Here is a 23,312-nt window from a genome sequence, read left to right as displayed (position 1 = left end):
TTTCACGACGTTGGTCAGGCTGGTCTTGAACTCCTGACCTCAAGCAATCCACCCGCCTCGGCCTCCCAAAGTGCTGGGATTACAGGCGTGAGACACCGTGCCTGGCCCAATATATCTCTTAAAGATGTGTTTCAAAGTAAATTGCAGAGAGTTGATTATGTTTTGAATTGGTTTTTCAAGTACTTAGCGCATGAAGGTTAGTATTCTGTCTCAGGCATGGCCTTTGCTCTATAATTCCAAAGGACATGAGTTTGGATAATATAGTGGAGTCAGCACAAGTTTTGGAATTAGGCCATTGGCAAATCACTGAAGTGACATCTCCCTGGTTTCAGTTTTCTCATCTGTGAAATGCGGATAATAATACCTCATGATGTTATTGGTAAAGTGAAATGAAATAAAGTGTACAAAATGCCCAGCACTCATTAGGCAGTTAGTAATTGGTGGCTGCTATTATAAAAGGCAACATGACTTAGGGGATAAGTAATAGCATGGGCTTTGGAGTTACATTCCTAGCTTTTTATCTTGGTGTGTGTACCTATTGGCCAGACCACATTGGGCCAAGTCACCAAACATGTCTGAACCTCAGTTTCTTTATCTGTAAATGTAAATGATAATACTACCATCCATAGGCATTATAAAGATGATACATAAAATGCACATGAAACATATTAAGTGATTAACACAGAACTACTGTAAGTATTACATTAAGAATATAGACCTATGTGAATTATTTGATCATTTTCTCTCCCAGGACCCCTTTCATGGCCTGGAGGTTCTAAGAAAACATTTGTACAGGCAATGAATGACAAATGTACTTTATAGGTAACCACATCCTCCCAGATGAGGACCTGGCTGCTTTTCACTGGAGCCTCTTGGGACCAGAACATCCTCTTGCATCACTTAAGGTAATGTTTCCTATTTCTTGCCTATACAGATTAGGGGATATGAGGTTTTGATTGGAGTTTTGATGGAATAATTATCTTACATTAGATTTAAAATATTTCACATACATACAAAAGAAAAAAATATTAGTTATGGCCAGGTGCGGTGGCTCACACCTGTAATCCCAGCACTTTGGGAGGCCGAGGTGGGCAGATCACCTGAGGTTAAGAATGCAAGACCAGCCTGGCCAACATGGTGAAACCTCGTTTCTACTAAAAATACAAAAATTAGCTGAGCGTAGTGGCAGGCGCCTATAACCCCAGCTACTCAGGAGGCTAAGACAGGAGAATCGCTTGAACCTGGGAGGCAGAGATTGCAGTGAGCCAAGATCGTGCCACTGCACCCCAGCCTGGGCAACAAAACGAGACTCCATCTAAAAAAAAAGACAAAAAAGAAAAACTTGGTTATGATCAATACCCTTAATATCTCAAGAATTCATACAAGTCTATAAAGAAATATACCGATAACCCAATAATGAAATAATGAACAAAGGACAGAAGCAGAAAATTCACAAGAGAGAAAATACAATGACTAGATGTTCAACCTCACTATTGATCAGACATGTAAATTAAATGATCAGTGTGATTTTTCTTTTTTTTTTTTTTTTTGAGACAGAGTCTCACTCTGTCGTCCAGGTTGGAATGCAGTGGCACGATCTCAGCCAGCTCACTGCAACCTCCACCTCCTGGGTTCAAGCAATTCTCGTGCCTCAGCCACCCAAGTAGCTGGGATTACAGGCCTGGCTCATTTTTTTTTTTTTTGAGGCAAAGTCTTACTCCGTCACCCAGGCTGGAGTTCAGTGTTGCAATCTCAGCTCACTGCAACCTCCACCTCCCAGGTTCAGGCAATTCTCCTGTCTCAGCCTCCCGAGTAGCTGAGATTACAGGCATGTACCACCATGCCCAGCTAATTTTTGTATTTTTAATAGAGACAGGGTTTCACTGTGTTGGCGAGGCTGGTCTCGAACTCTTGATCTCAAGTGATCTTCCCACCTCAGCCTCCCAAAGTGCTGGGATTACAGGAATGAGTTACCACACTCGGCCACTGTGAATTTTTTTTTTTAACTTAACAGTTGAACAAATATTGAAAAATTAGTTTACCCACTGTTATCAAGACTGTTGCAGCCAGGGCACGGTGGCTCATGCCTGTAATCAAAAATTAGCCAGGTGTGGTGGCACGTGCCTGTATTCCCAGCCACTCAGGAGGCTGAGGCAGGAGAATCGCTTGAACCCAGGAGGCAGAGGTTACAGTGAGCCGAGATCGCACCACTGCACTCTAGCCTGGGTGACAGAGTGAGACTCTTGACTCAAAAAAAAAAAAAAAAAAAAAGACTGTTGTGAGACTGATACCCGCATACACTTCTGGTGGTAGTATAAGTTGGTGATTGTATTCTATTTCCCTCGTTCTTTCATTCTCCTAGATGACTGTTTCATACCTTCTCTGTCCTCAAGCCTCTAATACTTTCTCCTCATTTGCTCACTCTCAGTTCATGACCTCACTTCCTGTTTTACTGAGAAAATGGAAGCAATGGGAAGAAAACTTCGATGAGTTCTTACCCCCTCTTCACCTCACCTATATGAAGGTGTTATCCCCTCTGTGGCCACATATTCTGCCTGCCTCCTATTAATTGTGCATGACCTGTCCATGTTCCTATCTAAGGCCAATCCCTCTACTTATACTAGGTCCCATCTCTATTTATTTAAAAAAAATTTTTTTAAGAGACAGGGTCTTGCTGTGCTGCCCAGGCTGGAGTGCAGTGGCACAATCATAGCTCAAGTGATCAATCCTCCTGCCTAAACCTCCTGAGTAGCTGGGACTATCAGGCACAGCTCCCATCTCCTTTGGCCAACTTAAGAGCATCAGTTCAGCAATTCTCCCCCTTTCTCTCCTGCATCATCAATTTTCCTCTTTTCATTGGCTCTTTCCAGATTGTGTAAGCATGCATCTATGAAGTTTAAAAATACAACTTTATTTTTTTTAAAAAAAGCCTCTGACCTCACTCTCCCCACCCAAGCTACTGCTCTATATTTCTTCTTATAGAAAACTCCTCTAAAGACTTGTCTACACATGAGTTGCTTACTATTCCCTTCCCCTGTTTGCTTTTCAATTGATTTGCTGAAATTGCTCTCAACAGGGTCACCAATATAACTTCTCAGTTAATAAACCCAGTGGCTAGCTGTCAGTTTTCATTTTACTTGACCAGTCAGCAGCATTTGACACAGATGCTCACCCATTCTTCCATAGAACACTTTTTTCACTTGGCCTTAAGGACACTATTCTCTTCTTATTTCCTTCCTACCTCGCTGACTGCCGCTTCCCAGTCTCTGTTGCTGCTTCCTTGTCTTTTCCACTTGTTAAAGGTGGAATAGCCCAGAGTTCCATCCTGGTTCCTTTCTCTTTTCTTTTCTGATTTGTTTTATTTGTTTGTTTGTTTGTTTTTGAGACACGGTCTCATTCTGTTGCCCAGGCTACAGTGCAGTGGGGCGATCATGGCTCACTACAGCCTCGAACTCCGGACTCAATTGGTCCTCCTGCAGCAGCCTCTTAAGTAGCTGGGACTACAGGCACATGCCATCACGGCTGGCTAATTTTTTTTGTATTTTTTGTAGAGATGTGATCTCACCATGTTGCCCAGGCTGGTCTTAAACTCCTGTGCTCAAGCGATCTTCCCACCTCAGCCTCCCAAAGTGTTGGGATTATAGCCGTGAGCCACCATGCCCGGCCCCTTCTCTTTTCTGTCTCCACATACGATTGATCTCATATAGTCTTAATGACTTTAAATACCATCTGTCCGTTGATGACTCCTAAGTTTTATGTCTTCAGCTCTGACCTCTCCCTTGAACTCCAGATTTTAATATCTAACTGCCAATTCAATATTTTCATTTACATATCCAATAGGTATCTCAAAGTTATATGTTCAAGTGGAAATTCCTGATCTTCTCCCTAAACGTGTTTCTCCCACAGCCTTCCTCATTTTTGTTGAAGGCAACTTCATCCTTCCATTTTCTTTCTTCCCTTTTTTTTTTTTTTTTTTTTTTTTTTTTTTTTGAGATGGAGTCTCGCTGTGTTGCCCATGCTGGAGTGCAGTGGCACAGTCTCAGCTCACTGCAGTCTCCACCTCCTGGATTCAAGTGATTCTTCTGCTTCAGCCTCCTGAGTAGCTGGGACTACAGGTGTGTGCCACCACATCCAACTAATTTTTGTATTTTTAGTATGGACAGGGTTTCACCGTGTTGGCCAGGCTGGTCTCAAACTCCTGAGCTCAAGTGATCCGCCCACCTTGGCCTCCCAAAGTGCTGGATTACAGGTGTGAGCCACTGCACTCAGCCCATCCTTCCATTTTCTCAGGCTAAAATCCTTGGGGGTCATCTTGACTTCCCCCCCCCCCCCATACCCCACATCTCATTTGTCAGCAAATACCATCAGCTCTCCCTTCAAAAATATACCTACTTCTTAACATTTGCACTGCTGCTACCCTGGCCAAGCCACCATTATTTCTTGCCTGGATTATTATAATAGCTTGCTAACTATTGGTCTTCTACTTACACTCTTCCCCTTACCTCCATTTTATTCTCAATATAACAGGAGAGCGACCCTTTAAAAAAAAAAAAACAACTGAGATCCTGTCGCTTCTCCATTCAAAATCCTTGGCCGGGCACTGTGGCTAACACCTGTAATCCCAGCACTTTGGGAGGCTGAGGCGGGTGGATCACTTGAGGTCAGGAGTTCGAGACCAGCCTGGCCAACATGGTGAAACCCCATCTCTACTAAAAATTTTTTAAAAGGCCGGGCGTGGTGGCTCAAGCCTGTAATCTCAGCACTTTGGGAGGCCAAGGCGGGCAGATCATGAAGTCAGGAGTTTGAGACCAGCCTGACCAACATGGTGAAACCTCATCTCTACTAAAAATACAAAAATTAGCTGGGCATGGTGGTGCGCACCTATAATCCCAGCTACTCAGGAGGCTGAGGCAGGAGAATCTCTTGAACCCAGGAGGTGGAGGTTGCAGTGAGCCGAGATCATGCCACTGCACTCCAGCCTGAGCGACAGCAAGACTGTGTCTCAAAAAAAAAAAAAAATAGCTGGGCGTGGTGTTGCGTGCCTGTAACCTTAGCTACTCGGGAGGCTGAGGCAGGAGAATTGTTTGAACCCAGGAGGCAGAGGTTGCAGTGAGTCGAGATCGTGCCACTGTACTTCCTCCTGGGTGGCAGAGCAAGACTCCGTCTCAAAAAAAAAAAAAAAAAAAATTATCCAGTGGCTCTTCATGTCACTCTCCAAATCCTTACCATGGCCTGCAAAGCCCTTTACTGTGGCCCTCTCTCATATCTGATCTCTTTCTTTCTTTTGCTCTTAGAACCTTTGCACTTATCATTCTCCCTACTTGGAATACTTTTCCCCTCATAGCTATTTCTTCAATCCTGAAGGTTTTCTAAAATTTCATTCTCAGTGAGGCTTTTCCTGATCACCCTATAAAAAATTATATGCACACACTTCTGCAGTAGGGATTGTTTAGAAAACAATTAGCACATGCATATTTGCATTCCCTAGCTTCTTCTCTACTCTTCTCTCCACAGCACTTATCTACATCTAGTACAAGCCCGGTTAATTTTTGTATTTTTAGTAGAGACGGGGTTTCACCATGTTGGCCAGGCTGGTCTCGAACTCCTGACCTCAGGTGATCCGCCAGCCTCCGCCTCCCAGAGTGCCGGGACTACTGGCATGGGTCACCGCGCCCAGCCTACACTATACATTTTACTTATTTAGTTTAACTTCCCTCACCCTATCCCAACACATCTACACTAGAATTTAAGCTCCCATGAGGGCAGAGATTTTTGTCTGTCTTGTTCACTGCTGTTTCCCTGGTGCCTAGGACAGTGCCTGGCACATAGTAGGCAGTAAATATTTAAGGAATGAATAATAAAGCCTTTTGGCAAAACAATTTATAAAAATTCAGAAGCCTTTGGGAAATTTATACCCTCTGCCTCAGTAATTACAGTTTGAGGAAGCTTGTAATTAAATAATTGGAAAGTGGGCAAGACATCATACTTATAGTTTATGAAAGCATTAAAAACTTTTTCTTTAAAAATTTGTTAAGGGCCAGGCGCAGTGGCTCATGCCTGTAATCCCAGCACTTTGGGAGGCCATGGCAGGTGGATCACTTGAGGTCAGGAGTTCAAGACCAGTCTGGCCAACATGGTGAAACCCTGTCCCTACTAAAAATACAAAAATTAGCCGGGCATGGTGGCAGGTGCCTGTAATCCCAGCTGCTCGGGAGGCTGAGGCAGGAGAATTACTTGAACTCAGGAACTGCACATGTGTGCACATAATTGTTTTCTAGACAATCCCTACTGCACCACTGCACTCCAGCCTGGGCGACAGAGCAAGACTGCGTCTCAAACAAATAATAATAATTATAGACAACACCATGAGGGAAGTTTTGTATAATCTCAGAGTGGGAATATTTTATGAGCAAATCCAGTCGTGGTGCGTGCCTATAATCCCAGCTACTTGGGAGGCTGAGGCAGGAGAATCGCTTCAACCCGGGAAGCAGAGGTTGCATTGAGCCGAGATTGCACCACTACACTCCAGCCTGGATGACAGAGTGAGACTCTGTCTCAAAAAAAAAAAAAAAAAATGTTTAGGTATCACAAAAACAGGAAAAATAATATATAGTAAATCACCATTGTAACGTGTTCCAGATCCAACAGTTACCAGTATTTTGCCACACTTTCTGGGTTTTTTTGTTGTTGCTAATGTTTTTTAAAGCAAATCCCTTTCACATTCTTCAGTACACATCTCTAAAATACTTGGGCATTTTCTTACATAAGCATAATGCCATTATTACTCCTGACAAAATTAATGCTAATTTCTTGGTATCATCTTAATATCCAGTCCATTTTCAGATTTTCCTGATTGTCTTAAAATGGCCTTTTGTGATTAGTTCAAATCAGAATCCAAATGTCAACTCATTATAATATTACATTTAATAGCAAAAAAGCCAAAATGTCTCATGAAAGGAAGCCTGATTAATTGTGACAGTGTCATATACAGTAGTTATCTCTGCAGGAAGATGGATGATATGTTTTTATTGCTTTATACTTTTCCATCTTTTCCAAGTGTTCTGTACTGAGAATGAAGGGGCAAAACTATTTTTAAAGAAAATATTTTAACTGTCTCTCTGTGGATTTACCAAATTTGAATTCCATATCTCCCCTCAACTTCACTCTTTTTCTTAGTGATCCATCTTTGATGTCAGTGTCCCTTGCTTATCTTGCCTTTCTAGGTTCGAGCTCATCAGCTGGTTCTTCCTCCCTGTGACGTGGTGATCAAGGCTGTTTCTGAGTATGTCAGTTCCATCAAAGATCCCTCAAACCTGGATGTAGTTGGGAAGGATGTTTTCAAACAGTCTCAGGTAAGTTAGCATTCCCCTTCCTAAGAGTCCTCCGTTTTCTTACCTTCTTCAGCAACACCAGCAGGTCCCTGATCTTTTCTGTGACACCTAAGTTTTCCTAGCTGCTTGTCTTCTCCATGCTTACAAATGAGAGCTCCAAAATTTCCTTTAAAAAACATTACACAGCCTGGATTGAAAGTGCCCTTTACCTTTTTTTCTACTGATGATTAAAGTAATATAAGCCCATTCTAGTCCGGGCACGGTGGCTCACACCTGTACTCCCAGCACTTTGGGAGGCCAAGGTGGGTGGATCACTTGAGGTCAGAAGTTCAAGACCAGCCTGGCCAACATGATGAAATCCCATCTCTACTAGAAATACAAAAAATTAGCTGGGTTTGGTGAAGCAGAAGAATTGATCGAACCCAGGAGGCGGAGGTTGCAGTGAGCCGAGATTGCGCCGCTGCACTCCAACCTGGGTGACAGAGTGAAACTTCGTCTTAAAAAAAAATAAATCGGTAAAGTAATATAAGCCCATTCTAGAAAATTTAGAAAATGAAAACAAATTACATAAAATATCATTACCCATAAACAACTTGCTATAGTTACCACTCTGACATATGTCTTTCTAGTCTTTTTTTGTTTCAGTGTACACATGGTGGCTCACACCTGTAATACCAGCACTTTGGGAGGCCAAGGCAGGAAGATTACTTGAGCTTAGGAGTTTGAGACTAGCCTGAGCAACATAGCAAGACCTTTCTTTCCCCCAAAGAAATTTGAAAATAAATTTTTAAAAATGTACACATGATCCCTGACTTAACGTTGGTTCAACTTAACATTTTTCTGCTTTCCAATAGTGCAAAAGCAATATGCTTTCAGTAGAAACTGTACTTTGAGTATCCATATACCCATTCTGTTTTTCACTTTCAGTATAGTATTCAGTATATTACATGAGATATTCAATACTTTATTATAAAATAGGCTCTGTGTTAGATGAGCTATATGCTAATGTAAGGTATTCTGAGCACATTTAAGGTGGGCTAGGCTAAGCTGTGATGTTCAGTAGGCTAGGTGTATTAAATGGATTGTTGACCTATATTTTCAACTTGTGATGTGTTTATTGGGACATAACCCCGTCATAAATCGAGGAGCATCTGTGTATCTTAACATAAAGGAGTTCTTCCTCAATGGAAGATAATGGGCAAAGAAAAAAGACTGCTTAAAGTGAGTCCACATAAAACAAGAATGAAAATTTCATTGTTAATAGTGGAAAAAGAGCTCAACTGGGATTTTATTCTACAAAATGAAACTAAAAATTATGAAAATAAGTTAGTTTTATTTTTAACAATTTGATTTATATTTTCAATTTGGATTTCTCACTTATTTTTAAAATTAACATACAGTCAAGCTGACTTGTGAATTTTAACACATGTATCGATTTATGTGACCATCATCACAATAAGAATACAGAACAGTTGTACTACCCCAAAAAACATGCTATCCCTTTGTAATAACACCCAAACCTACCTTTAACCCCTGGCAACCACCAGTTCATTTTCTGTTACTATGGTTACATCCTCTAAAGAATATCACATGAATCATACAGTATGTGATTTTTTTTTTTTTTTGAGACAATGCCTCGCTCTTGTTGCCTTGGCTGGAGTGCAATGGTATGATCTTGGCTCACTACAACCTCCGCCTCCCTGGCTTAAGAGATTCTCCTACCTCAGCCTCCAGAGTAGCTGGAATTACAGGCGCCCGCCACCACGCCTGGCTAATTTTTTATATTTTTAGTAGAGAGGGGGTTTCACCATATTGGCCAGGCTGGTTTCGAACTCCTGACCTCAGGTGATCCACCTGTCTTGGCCTCCCAAAGTGCTGGGATTACAGGCGTGAGCTACCGCGTCCGGCCCAGTATGTGATATTTTGAGAACGGCTTCTTTAATTCAACATACTACCTTTGAGATTCTTCTAAGTTGTTGCGTGTTACCTGTATCAATAATTCATTCCTTTTTATTGCTGAGTAATAGTCATTGTATGGATATGCCAGTTTGTTTATCCATTTACCCGTTAAAGAATATTTAGATTTATTTCGATTTATGGTGTTATGAATAGAGCTGCTATAAACATTTGTGTACAGGTTTTTGTATGAACATAAGTTTTTATTTCCCTGGTGTAAATACCTACAAATGGAGTTTCAGGGTCATGTGGTAAGTGTATGTTTAAATTTATAAGACCTTGCCAAAGTAGCTGTTCCATTCCTTACCAGCATTTGGTATTGTCAGGTTTTTTTCCATTTATTTTTTTAATTGACAAATGAAAATTAGATATATTTATTGCATACAACGTGTTTTGAAATATGTATACATCATAGAATGGCTAAATCGAGCTAATTAACATATGTATTACCTCAAATGCTTTTCATTTTTTTGTGGTGAGAACACTTAAAATCTACTCTTTTAGTAATTTCCAAAAATATAATACGTTGTTATTAACTGTAGCCGCCATGTTATACAACAGATTGTCAGTGTTTTTTATAGCTGTTCTAATAGGTGCGTAGTGGTAGCTCATCATAGTTTTATGTTTCCCAAGTGACTAATGATGAACATTTTTTTCTTTTTGAGACACAGTCTCACTTTATTGCCCAGGCTGATGTGTAGTCGCATGACCTCTGCTCACTGCAGCCTCCGCCTCCCGGGCTTGAGCAGTCTTTCCACCACAGCCTCCCAAGTAGCTTGGACTACAGGCGCACACCATCATGCCTGGCTAATTTTTGTACTTTTCGTAGAGACAGGGTTTTGCTGTGTTGCCTAGGCTGGTCTCAAACTCCTGAGCTCAAGCCATCTGCTCACCTCGGCCTCCCGAAGTGCTGGGATTACAGGTGTGAGCCACTGCACCTGGCCAACATTTTTGTTCTGAGCATACTTCATTCATATATCCTCTTTGGTAAATGATTTGTTCATGAACAGTCTTTTCCTTTTTTTAAAAAATTGGTTTGTTCATTTACTTACTGTGGTGTTTTGAGAGTTCTTTATAATGCATATGAGTGCTCTGACAGATATCTGGTTTGCAAATATTTTCCCCCAGTCTGTAGTTGTCTTTTCTTTTAACAGCATCTTTTGCAGAGCAAAGTTTTAAATTTTTCATTAGTTTTTATCTTTTATGGGTCATGCTTTTGGTGTGATGTCTAAGAACTCTTTGCCCAACCGCAGGCATGACAATATTCTTCTGTTCTCTTTTTTAAAAATATTTTTTAAAAACCAGAACATTGGCCGGACGTGGTGGCTCACACCTGTAATCCCCACACTTTGGGAGGCTGAGGTGGGTGGATCACCTTAAGGTCAGGAGTTCGAGACCCGCCTGGCCAACATGGTGAAACCCCATCTCTACTAAAAATACAAAAAATTAGCTGGGCATGGTGGCGCGTGCCTGTAATCCCAGCTACTCAGGAGGCTGAGGCAGGAGAATCGCTTGAACCCGGGAGGCGGAGGTTACAGTGAGCCAAGATTGCACCATTGTACTCCAGCCTGGGCAACAAGAGTGAAACTTCATCTCAAAAAAAGAAAAAGCAACAAAACATTTATTGCGTGACCAATCATTGAAATTCTTAAAAGGAACTGGATGCTGCTACAGCTGCCCCTTTGGGTTTATGTGTTATTCCTTCACAGAGTCCATGCCTGAATTCATGGTGTACAATTTTTAGGTAACTAGTAACACCAATCCCGGTGGTATTTCGTCTTTTAGCCTTAGCACTCCAGTTATACTTTATTTTATGCTTGGGAGGGTAACGACATTTGCCACACATTGACTTCTGAAAGTGGCAGGTATTAGAGCTGTAGCAGCAGCGCAATGTGTGCGTCTTAATGTGAGGCTTTCCAAATGATGACGTTCCCTTCGTCACCTCACTTCTACTTTCTGTTTTTCTTATTTATTTATTTATTTATTTGAGATGGGGTCTCACTCTGTCACCCAGGCTGGAGTGCAGTGACACTATCTTAGCTCACTGAAACCTCCACGTCCTTGCTTCAAGCGATTATTGTGCCTCAGCCTCCTGAGTAGCTGGGATTACAGGCACGCGCCCCCACACCTGGCTGATCTTTTGTATTTTTAGTAGAGATGGGGTTTCACCCTGTTGGCCAGGCTGGTCTGGAACTCCTGACCTCAGGTGATCCGTCCGCCTCGGCCTCCCAAAGTGCTAGGATTACAGGAATGAGCCACCACGCCCGGCCTGCTTTTCTTTTTTAATTACATAGTTCTGCACTTCACATTTTAGAACAAATCATCCATATTTAGTTCATTTCTGTATAAAGTATGAGAGGTTGTGTTTTTCATATGGATGTCAAATTGTTTCAGCACAGTTTGTTGAAAAGACTATCTTTTCCCCATTGAATTACCTTTGCACTTTTGTTAAAAATAAATTGGCCATGTTTGTGTGGGTCTATTTCTGGACTCTGTTCTGTTCAGTTGATCTATGTGTCTATCCTTTTAGCAGTAATACACTATCTTGATTACTGTAGCTTTATAATAAGTCTTAAAATTGGTTAGTGATTCCACCACATTCATTCATTCATTCATTCATTCATTTAGAGACAGAGTTTCACTCTGTTGCCCAGGCCGGAGTACAGTGGCACAAACATGGCTCACTGCAGCTTCAACCTCCTGGGCTCAAGTGATCCTGCTGCTTCAGCCTCCCAAGTAGCTGGAACTACAGGTGTGTGCCACCATGCCTGGCTAATTTTTAAATTTTTTGTAGAGATAAGGTCCTGCTATGTTACCCAGGCTGGTCTCAAACTCCTGGGCTCAAGCAATCCTCCTGTTTTGGCCTCCCAAAATACTGGGATTACAGGCATGAGCCACTGCACCCAGCCAACTTATATTATTTTTCACTGTTATCTATATTTGTTCCTTTGTCTTTCCGTATAAATTTTATTTTTTTAATTTAATTTTATTTATTTTTTTTTTATTATACTTTAAGTTCTAGGGTACATGTGCACAACGTGCAGGTTTGTTGCATATGTATACATGTGCCATGTTGGTGTGCTGCACCTGTTAACTCGTCATTTACATTAGGTATATCTCCTAATGCTATCCCTCCCCTCTTCCCCCACCCCACGAGAGGCCCCGGTGTGTGATGTTCCCCACCTTGTGTCCAAGTGTTCTCATTGTTCAATTCCCACCTATTAGTGAGAACATGTGGTGTATGGTTTTTTGTCCTTGTGATAGTTTGCTGAGAATGATGGTTTCCAGCTTCATCCATGTCCCTACAAAGGACGTGAACTCATCCTTTTTTATGGCTGCATAGTATTCCATGGTGTGTATGTGCCACATTTTCTTAATCCAGTCTGTCATTGATGGACATTTGGGTTGGTTCCAAGTCTTTGCTATTGTGAATAGTGCCACAATAAACATACGTGTGCATGTGTCTTTATGGCAGCATGATTTATAATCCTTTGGGTATATACCCAGTAATGGGATGGCTGGGTCAAATGTATTTCTAGTTCTAGGTCCCTGAGGAATCACCACACTGTCTTCCACAATGGTTGAACTTGTTTCCAGTCCCACCAACAGTGTAAAAGTGTTCCTATTTCTCCACATCCTCTCCAGCATCTGCTGTTTCCTGACTTTTTAATGATCGCCATTCTAACTGTTGTGAGATGGTATCTCATTGTAGTTTTGATTTGCATTTCTCTCATGGCCAGTGATGATGAACATTTTTTCATGTGTCTGTTGTCTGCATAAATGTCTTATTTTGAGAAGTGTCTTTTCATATCCTTCACCCACTTTTTGATGGGGTTGTTTGATTTTTTTCTTGTAAATTTAAGTTCTGTGTAGATTCTGGATATTAGCCCTTTGTCAGATGGGTAGATTGTAAACATTTTCTCCCATTCTGTAGGTTGCCTGTTCACTCTGATGGTAGTTTCTTTTGCTGTGCAGAAGCTCTTTAGTTTAATTAGATCCCATTTGTCTATTTTGGCTTTTGTTGCCATTGCTTTTGGTGTTTTAGTCATGAAGTCCTTGCCCATGCCTATGTCCTGAATGGTATTGCCCAGGTTTTCTTCTAGGGTTTTCATGGTTTTAGGTCTAACATTTAAGTGTATAATCCATCTTGAATTAATTTTTGTATAAGGCGTAAGGAAGGGATCCAGTTTCAGCTTTCTACATATGGCTAGCCAGTTTTCCCAGCACCATTTATTAAATAGGGAATCCTTTCCCCATTGCTTGTTTTTGTCAGGTTTGTCAAAGATCAGATGCTTGTAGATGTGTGGTATTAATTCTGAGGGCTCTGTTCTGTTCCATTGGTCTATATCTTTGTTTTGGTACCAGTACCATGCTGTTTTGCTTACTGACCTTGTAGTATAGTTTGAAGTCAGGTAGTGTGATGCCTCCAGCTTTGATCTTTTGGCTTAGGATTCTCTTGGCAATGCAGGCTCTTTTTTGATTCCATATGAAATTTAAAGTAGTTTTTTCCAATTCTGTGAAGAAAGTCATTGGTAGCTTGATGGGGATGGCATTGAATCTATAAATTACCTTGGGCAGTATGGCCATTTTCACAATATTGATTCTTCCTATCCATGAGCATGGAATGTTCTTCCATTTGTTTGTGTCCTCTTTTGTTTCATTGAGCAGTGGTTTGTAGTTCTCCTTGAAGAGGTCCTTCACATCCCTTGTAAATTGGATTCCTAGGTATTTTATTCTCTTTGAAGCAATTGTGACTGGGAGTTCACTCATGATTTGGCTCTCTGGTTGTCTGTTATTGGTGTAGAGGAATGCTTGTGGTTTTTGCACATTGATTTTGTATCCTGAGACTTTGCTGAAGTTGCTTATCAGCTTAAGGAGATTTTGGGCTGAGACGATGGGGTTTTCTAAATATACAGTCATGTCATCTGCAAACAGGGACAATTTGACTCCCTCTTTTCCTAATTGAATACCCTTTATTTCTTTCTCCTGCCTGATTGCCCTGGCCAGAACTTCCAACACTGTGTTGAATAGGAGTGGTGAGAGAAGGCATCCCTGTCTTGTGCCAGTTTTCAAAGGAAATGCTTCCAGTTTTTGCCCATTCAGTATGATATTGGCTGTGGGTTTGTCATAAATAGCTCTTATTATTTTGAGATAACGTCCCATGAATACCTAGCTTATTGAGAGTTTTTAGCATGAAGGGCTGTTGAGTTTTGTTGAAGGCCTTTTCTGCATCTATTGAGATAATCATGTGGTTTTTGTCTTTGGTTCTGTTTATATGATGGGTTGCGTTTATTGATTTGCCTATGTTGAACCAGACTTGCATCCCAGGGATGAAGCCAGCTTGATCATGGTGGATAAGCTTTTTGATGTGCTGCTGGATTCGGTTTGCCAGTATTTTATTGAGGATTTTTGCATCGATGTTCATCAGGGATATTGGTCTAAAATTCTTTTTTTGTTGTGTCTCTGCCAGGCTTTGGTATCAGGATGATGCTGTCCTCATAAAATGAGTTAGGGAGGATTCCCTCTTTTTCTATTGATTGGAATCATTTCAGAAGGAATGGTACCAGCTCCTCCTTATACCTCTGGTAGAATTTGGCTGTGAATCTGTCTGGTCCTGGACTTCTTTTGGTTGGTAGGCTATTAATTATTGCCTCAATTTCAGAGCCTGTTATTGGTCTATTCAGAGATTCAACTTTTTCCTGGTTTAGTCTTGGGAGGGTGTATGTGTCCAGGAATTTATCCATTTCTTCTAGATTTTCTAGTTTATTTGCGTAGAGGTGTTTATAGTATTCTCTGATGGTAGTTTGCATTTCTGTGGGATCAGTGGTGATATCCCCTTTATCATTTTTTATTGCGTCTATTTGATTCTTCTCTCTTTTCTTCTTTATTAGTCTTGCTAGCCGTCTATCAATTTTGTTGATCTTTTCAAAAAACCAGCTCCTGGATTCATTGATTTTTTTGAAGGGTTTTTTGTGTCTCTATTTCCTTCAGTTCTGCTCTGATCTTAGTTATTTCTTGCCTTCTGCTAGCTTTTGAATGTGTTTGCTCTTGCTTCTCTAGTTCTTTTCATTGTGATGTTAGGGTGTCAATTTTAGATCTTTCCTGCTTTCTCTTGTGGGCATTTAGTGCTATAAATTTCCCTCTACACAGAATTTTCATCTTTTCTGCTCTGGTTTCTCCCCATCTTTGTGGTTTTATCTACCTTTGGTCTTTGATGATGGTGATGTACAGATGGGGTTTCGGTGTGGATGTCCTTTCCGTTTGTTAGTTTTCCTTCTAACAGTCAGGACCCTCAGCTGCAGGTCTGTTGGAGTTTGCTGGAGGTCCACTCCAGACCCTGTTTACCTGGGTATCACCAGCGGAGCCTGCAGAACAGCAAATATTGCAGAATGGCAAATGTTGCTGCCTGATCCTTCCTCTGGAAGCTTCATCTCAGAGGGGCACCCGCCTGTATGAGGTGTCGGTCGGCCCCTACTGGGAGGTGTCTCCCAGTTAGGCTACTCGGGGTTCAGGGACCCACTTGAGGAGGCAGTCTGTCCATTCTCAGATCTCAGACTCTGTGCTGGGGGAACCACTACTCTCTTCAAAGCTGTCACACAGGGATGTTTAAGTCTGAAGAAGTTTCTGCTGCCTTTTGTTCAGCTATGCCCTGCCCCCAGAGGTGGAGTCTACAGAGGCAGGCAGGCCTCCTTGAGCTGTGATGGGCTCCACCCAGTTCCAGCTTCTGGGTGGCTTCGTTTACCTACTCAAGCCTCAGCAATGGCGGACGCCCCTCCCCCAGCCTCGCTGCCGCCTTGCAGTTCGACCTCAGACTGCTGTGCCAGCAGTGAGTGAGGCTCCGTGGGCAAGGCTCCGTGGGTGTAGGACCCTCCGAGCCAGGCGTGAGATATAATCTCCTGGTGTGCCATTTGCTAAGATCATTGAAAAAGTGCAGTATTAGGGTGGGAGTGTCCCGATTTTCCAGGTACCACCTGTCATGGCCTTCCCTTGGCTAGGAAAGGGAATTCCCCGACCCCTTGCGCTTCCCAGGTGAGGCAATGCCCCACCCTGCTCTGTGGGCTGCACCTAGCACCCACTGTCCAACAAGCCCCAGTGAGATGAACCCACTACCTCAGTTGGAAATGCAAAAATCACCCGTCTTTTGTGTCGCTCACGCTGGGAGCTGTAGACTGGAGCTGTTCCTATTTGGCCATCTTGGAACCTCCTCCCTTTTCATATAAATTTTAGAATAATCTTGTCTATACATCTACAAAAAAGAAATCCTGCTGTAATTTTTATTGGAATCGCATTAAATATGTAGATGAATTTGGTGAGCCTTTGAATCCATGAATATTATTTGCCTATTTATTTAGGTCTTCTTTGATTTTTTTCATCAGCTAAAAGTTTTATAGTTTTTAGCATACAACTGTACATATAAAAATATTTATACTTAAGTATTTCATATTTGAGACACCTATTATAAAGGATATTTTGTTTTTTAAATTTCTAATTGTTCATTGCTAATATATAGAAATGCGATTGATTTTTGAATGTTGCCCTTGTATTCTATGACTCTTCTAAACTCACTTATTACTTCTAGGAGTTTTTTGGTAGATTTCTTGGGATTTTCTGTGTAGGTGATCATATTGTCTATGGATAATGACCATTTTATTTTATTTTCCCATCTGTATGCCTTTTTCTTCTTGACTATACTGCACTGTCTAGGATTTCCAAATGATATGAATACAAATGCTAAGAATATATATTCTTATCTTGTTCCCGATCTTTAGAGAAAGCATTCAGTCTTCATTAAATAGGATATTAGCTGTAGTTTTTGTGCATGTTATCAGGTTGAGGAAGTTATCTTCTATTCCTAGTTTCCTGGGTGTTTGTATTTTGGCAATTGCATTTTTCCACATATATTGATAGGATCATGTTGTATTTCTTCTTTAGTCCATTAATATTTTAGATTGATTTTTGAATATTCAACCATCCTTATATTCCCAGGATGTGATTGTAGTATATTAGTCCCTTTTTGTATTGCTGGATTTGAATTGCTGGTATTTCATTGAGTATTTTTGCATTTATTTTCATGAGGGATATTGACCTATAATTTTTTTGTGCTGTCCTTAGTCTGGTTTTATTTTCAAGGCAATGCCAGACTTAATGAAATGAGTTGGCAAGAGTTCTTTCCTCTTCTGTTATTGGAAGAGATTTTGTAGAATTGGTGTTATTTCTTCTTTAATTGTTTGGTAGAATTTGCCAGTGATGTGTTTGGCATGGATTTCTTTGAATTTATACTGTTTAGAGCTTCTTGCATCTCTGTTTGTCAGTCACTAAATTTGGGGAGTTTTTAGCTATTATTTCTTTTTCTTTTTTTTTCTTTTTTTTTTTTGAGACGGAGTCTCACTCTGTCACCCAAGCTGGAGTGCAGTGACACAGTCTTGGCTCACTGCAACCCCTGTCTCTCGGGTTCAAGGGATTCTTCTGCCTCAGCCTCCCAAGTAGCTGGGACTACAGGCACCTGCTACCACGCCTGGCTAATTTTTGTATTTTTGGTAGAGACAGGGTTTCACCTTGTTGGCCAGGCTGGTCTTAAGTGATCAGCCTGCCTCGGCCTCCCAAAGTGCTGGGATTACAGGAGTGAGGCACTGTGCCTGGCCAGCTATTCTTTCTTTCTTTTTTTCTTTTTCTTTTCTTTTTTTTTTTTTCTTTGAGACGGAGTTTTACTCTTGTTGCCCAGGCTGGAGTGCAGTGGTGTGATTTCAGCTCACTGCAACCTCTGCCTCCCAGGTTCAAGTGATTCTCCTGCCTCAGCCTCCTGAGTAGCTGGGATTACAGGTGTCCGCCACCACGCCTGGCTACTTTTTTGTATTTTTAGTAAAGATGGGGTATCACCATGTTTGCCAGGCTGGTCTCGAACTCCTGAACTCAGGTGATCCACCCGCCTCAGCTTACCAAAGTGCTGGGATTACAGGTGTGAGCCACCGCGCCCAGCTATTATTTCTTTCCTTTTCTTTTTTCTTTTTCTTTTTTTTTTTTTTGAGACAGAGTCTCTGTCACCCAGGCTGGAGTGCAATGGTGCGACCTCAGCTCACTGCAACCTCCGCCTCCTGGGTTCATGCAATTCTCCTGCCTCAGCCTCCCAAGTAGCTGAAATTATAGGTGCACGCCACCACACCCGGCTAATTTTTTTTATTTTTAATAGAGACGGGATTTCACCATGTTGTCCTGGGCTAGTCTCGAACTCCTTAACTCAAGTGATCCGCCCGCCTCGGCCTCCCAGAGTGCTGGGAATATGGGTATGAGCCACCGTGCCCGGCCGGGAACCCTTCTTTCAAATAGTTACATGAAATTCAGCTTTTTGGAAAAAGGAGAGCCATTTTGTTTTTAAGTGAGGCTAGAGGACCTGAAGACCTCAACTCTTGTGTTTATGTACATGCACGCTGCAAATAAAGAGGCCTGGAATGCTGTATAGATCCTGGAGTGTTAACAATCACAATCTAGCCAGGTGTGGTGGTACACACCTGTAGTCCAGCTACTCAGGAGGCTGAGGTGAGAAGATCACTTGAGCCCAGGAGTTCAAGGCTGCAGTGAGCTATCATCACACCACTGTACTCCAGCCTGGGCAACAGAGGAGACCCTGTCTGTCTCAAAAATACAAATAAATAAAAAAATTTAAAAATAAAAGCAGGGGCCAGGCAAGGTGGCTCACGCCTGTAATTCCAGAACTTTGGGAGGCCGAGATGGACGGATCACGAGGTCAGGAGATCAAGACCATCCTGGCTAACACAGTGAAACCCCGTCTGTACTAAAAATACAAAAAAAATTAGCTGGGCATGGTGGCGGGTGCCTGTAGTCCCAGCTACTCGGGAGGCTGAAGCAGGAGAATCACTTGAACCCAGGAGGTTGCAGTGAGCCGAGATTGTGCCACTGCACTCCAACCTGGGCACAGAGCAAGACTCCATCTCAAAAAAATAAATAAATAAATAAATAAATAAATAAATAAATAAAAGCAAAAAAAATCACAATCTATGAGAGATAACATTATACATGTTTTACAGTTTTTTATTTGTAGAGAATACTCAACACTAGGGCTGTATGGTGGGACACTCTCGTACATTCATGATGGTAGTATAACTTGAGACATCTGTTTTGGAAAGAGATTTAGTATCATGTGTCAAGAGTTTGTGAAAATGATCACACCCTTTGAGCTAGTAACTACACTTCTAAAAATTTGCCCTATGAAATAACCCAGAAGACCTACATAAAAATATGCCTATGTGAGAGTATTATTTATAATTAGAAACTGAAAATGACTTTAATATCTTCCATTCCACTTGATGAAATATTATGATGGTCTTAAAGTTATATTCAAGGAGACTTTTAAATAACTTTGGAAAAGGCTTGATAAATGAAAAAGCCCCTTCTTAGCCCTTTCCCTACAGAGATAAACATTAATTTTTACTTCTGTTGCCACAGATTAGTTTTGCCTTTACCTGAACTTTTTGTTTGTTTGTTTGTTTAGACAGTCTCACTCTGTCGCCTAGGCTGGAGTGCAGTGGCAAGATCTCGGCTCACTGCAGCCTCCGGGGTTCAAGCGATTCTTTTGCCTCAGCCTCCCAAGTAGCTGGGACTACAGGCGTGCGCCACCATGCCCAGCTAATTTTTGTATTTTTAGTAGAGACAGGGTTTTACCATGTTGGCCAGGCTGGTCTCGAACTCCTGGCCAAAGGTGAGCCCCACCTTGGCCTCCCAAAGTGCTATTACAGGTGTGAGCTACTGCACCTGGCCCTCCTTTACCTGAACTTTATATGTACTCTTTTTTTTTTTTTTTTTTTTTTTGAGACAGGGTCTCTGTTGCCCAGGCTGGAGTGCGGTGGCACAATTTCGGCTTACTGCAGCCTTGACCTCCCAGGCTCAAGCGATCCTCCCACCTCAGCCTCCCAAGTGCCTGGGACTACAGGCACACGCCACCACACCCAGCTAATTTTTGTATTTTTTGCAGAGACAGGGTTTTGTCATGTTACTCAGGCTGGTCTGAATTCCTGGGCAGAAGTGATCTGCCTGCCTCAGCCTCCCAAAGTGCTGGGATTACAGGTGTGAGCCACCAGGCCCAGTTTATGTGTACTCTTTTGTGTCTCCCTTCTTCACTCAGTATAATATCTTTGAGACTTACACATATTATCGTGTATATCAATACTTTGTTCTTTTTTATAACTGTATAGTAATCCATTGTATGAATATACCACAATTTATTTATTCTTCCATTGATATATATTTGAGTTGTTTCCAGTTTGGGGCTATTATGAATAAAGTAGTTGTTAACATTCTTGTTCATGTCTTTTGGTGGATATATGTACTCATTTCTCTTGGGTAGTATTTAACTGTATCCTCCTAGAAGAAGTAGGATTGCTGTATCATATGGTAAGTGTAATTTAATTTTATAAGAAACTGCCAAATTGTTTTCCAAACTGTACCAATGTACACTCCCACCATCAATGTACTGGAGTTCAGTTACTTCATATCCTTGCCAGTGCTTGATATTGATAGTCTTTTACTTTAGCCATTTTGGTGGATATGTAGTGGTGTCATATTGTGGTTTTATATATGTTTAAGTGCCTTTGATTTTAATGTTCATACCTTTTGAACCAATAATTTCATTTTTAGGATATTTTCCTAAGAGCATAATCTGAAATCCAGAAAAAAATTTATATAGACAATATATACTCTTTGCTGTATAACTTACAAAAGCCAAACGTGAAAAATTACCTAAGTGTTTTTATTAGGGAAGAGGTTACATAATTTATGACACATTCATAATGACAAAATATGCAGCCATTCAAAATTACTTAGATTATTATAATAAAAGCAGGATACAAAATTGTACATAAAGCATACTGTCAACTATACAAAAATACATATATTAAAATAGACCAGCTATACATCAACAAAATTATACAAAATAATACTGTAAGCCAGACACAGTGGTTCATGCCTATTATCCCAGCACTTTGGGAAGCTGAGGCAGGAGGATTGTTTGAGGCCAGGAGTTTAAAACCAGCCTGAGCAAAAATAAAAAAAATTGGCCGGGCACCGTGGCTTACGCCTGTAATCCCAGCACTTTGGGAGGCCAAGGCAGATGGATCACTTGAGGTCAGGAGTTCGAGACCAGCCTGGCCATCATAGTGAAACCCTGTCTCTACTAAAAATACAAAAGTTAGCTGGGCGTGGTGGCACACACCTGTAATCCCAGCTACTCGGGAGGCTGAGGCAGGAGAATCGCTTGAACCCGGGAGGTGGAGGTTGCAGTGAGCCAAGATCACACCACAGAACTCTAGCCTGGGCGACAGAGCGAGACTCTGTCTCAAATAATAATAATAATAATAATAATAATAATAATAAAATTAAAACATACTGTAAGGAAAGACACCAATTATTTTAGAAAGACACCAAAATATATTTGGATGGTGGTACTATGTGATTTTTCCCCCTTATCCCATTGTATTTTTTTGTAATGATCATGTAATCATTTTAGAATAGCACAAAATATAAGCTTTAAGTATTCCATATTTGATGTTTCATAATGCTTTCTCCCTGCCTAATCTTGTCTGCAAAGCAAAAATTTGCTGTCTTAGGTTTCTTTAAATATTTGATTTCTGATAATTATTTTGATTCCCAAATTATGAACTGTATTTAAAAAACACTCTCATGTTTTTTCTTCTGAAAATCTGATGTTCCAACATCCAGTCCAGGACAGAAGATAAAATAGAGCGATTCAAGAAAGCAGTTGAGTACTATTCAGTCACAACCAAACTCTCTTCGCTGCCAGTGGGTCCCTCCTTTCTAGGTAAGGCTTCCATCTGACCCTAAGCTGCTCTGTTCATAGGGGAAACTGAGTTGGTCCCTCAGGAACTCCAGGGCCAGAGCGGAATCACTCATTCGTGTTATATCCTCCTACAAGTCATTCCTCATCCCTGTTTGGTAGGCTTTCTCCTTTTGATTTCTGTGTCATAAGAGACGTAACATAAGAAGGGCCCTGGCCAGGCACAGTGGCTCACGCCTGTAATCCCAGCACTTTGGGAAGCTGAGGCAGGCGGATCACCTGAGGTCAGGAGTTCACGACCAGCCTGGCCAACATGGTGAAACTCCGTCTCTATGAAAAATACAAAAAATTAGCTGGGCGTGGTGGCAGGCGCCTGTAATCCCAGCTACTCAGGAGGCTGAGGCAGGAGAATCGCTTGAACCCGGGAGGCGGAGTTTGCGGTGAGCCAAGATCGCGCCATTGCACTCCAGCCTGGGCAACAAGAGTGAAATTCCACCTCAAAAAAAAAAAAAAAAAAGAAGGGCCCTGCTTTCTCAAATTTACAGATGGGGTGCAATGCCATTTCCTTAGCTCGGGCTTCTTCTGATGCCAACCCCCATTCTGGCCTGGTATATGTAAAATATCCCTGTCTTTGGGGTCTGGCCTGAGTTGGAATTCCACTTCTGCTAATTACCAGCAAGTGAACCTTGGCAAGTCACATTTATATGAAATGTGGCTCATGATACCTACTTTATAAGATTCTTATCAGATGAAATAATTTATGTAAGGTTCTCAGCATGGCACATAGTAGCTGTTCAATAAATTGTAACTTATTTATTAATAACACTTTTTCAGGTGATATGGGGTGAGCAGAATATAACATGGTAAAATTATTAGGATTGACTGAAGTATAGCTCTTTCTCTTGGCTTCAGGTTTTCGGAATAATAGGCTTGGAAATCCTCCCCTTCCACGAAATCAAGTGGGCACCATTTCTGCTGGAAAGCCAATGGTAAGCATCCTTTAAGAAGCTTGAGATAGCATTAGACTCAGGTTGCTTCCTGATTTTTATAATCTGAGGAGTTAGGGTGATTCAGTGTTATTAGACTGTCAAGGCTATATATACTATATTACCTTCTCAACTTAAGGCTGGAAGACTATGCAAAAAAAGCATCCAAATCAGTAACCACTAGTCATTGTGAAAATAGATTAGCTAATATCAGAGAATAGTTCTAGGAGACTT

General features: G+C 41.3%; 2 protein-coding genes across 3 annotated transcripts in view; one reads left to right on the top strand and one right to left on the bottom strand.

The window, feature by feature from the left end:
* The window catches only part of FAM120C (family with sequence similarity 120 member C), a 109,039-nt gene that overhangs the window by 24,997 nt on the left and 60,730 nt on the right, over positions 1–23,312 (top strand). For both annotated transcript variants that reach the window (XM_034950282.3, XM_034950284.3), the window contains exons 3-6: positions 823–905; positions 7,224–7,352; positions 22,017–22,116; positions 23,005–23,081. In XM_034950282.3, the coding sequence (XP_034806173.1) occupies positions 823–905; positions 7,224–7,352; positions 22,017–22,116; positions 23,005–23,081 (389 nt within the window). The remainder of the gene's footprint in view (positions 1–822; positions 906–7,223; positions 7,353–22,016; positions 22,117–23,004; positions 23,082–23,312) is intronic.
* LOC112438333 (large ribosomal subunit protein eL37-like) lies at positions 10,936–16,911 on the bottom strand. Its single transcript, XM_034950477.2, has 2 exons — positions 16,854–16,911; positions 10,936–11,243 (listed from the first exon to the last, which is right to left on the bottom strand). Exons 1-2 carry the CDS (start codon positions 16,909–16,911, stop codon positions 10,936–10,938), a joined length of 366 nt encoding a protein of 121 aa, XP_034806368.2.

The sequence above is a fragment of the Pan paniscus genome, chromosome X (genome assembly GCF_029289425.2).
Source record: "Pan paniscus chromosome X, NHGRI_mPanPan1-v2.0_pri, whole genome shotgun sequence".
Taxonomy (NCBI): domain Eukaryota; kingdom Metazoa; phylum Chordata; class Mammalia; order Primates; family Hominidae; genus Pan; species Pan paniscus.
The sequence above is the reverse complement of the archived record's forward strand: the minus strand, read 5'-3'. Positions and strand labels throughout refer to the sequence as shown.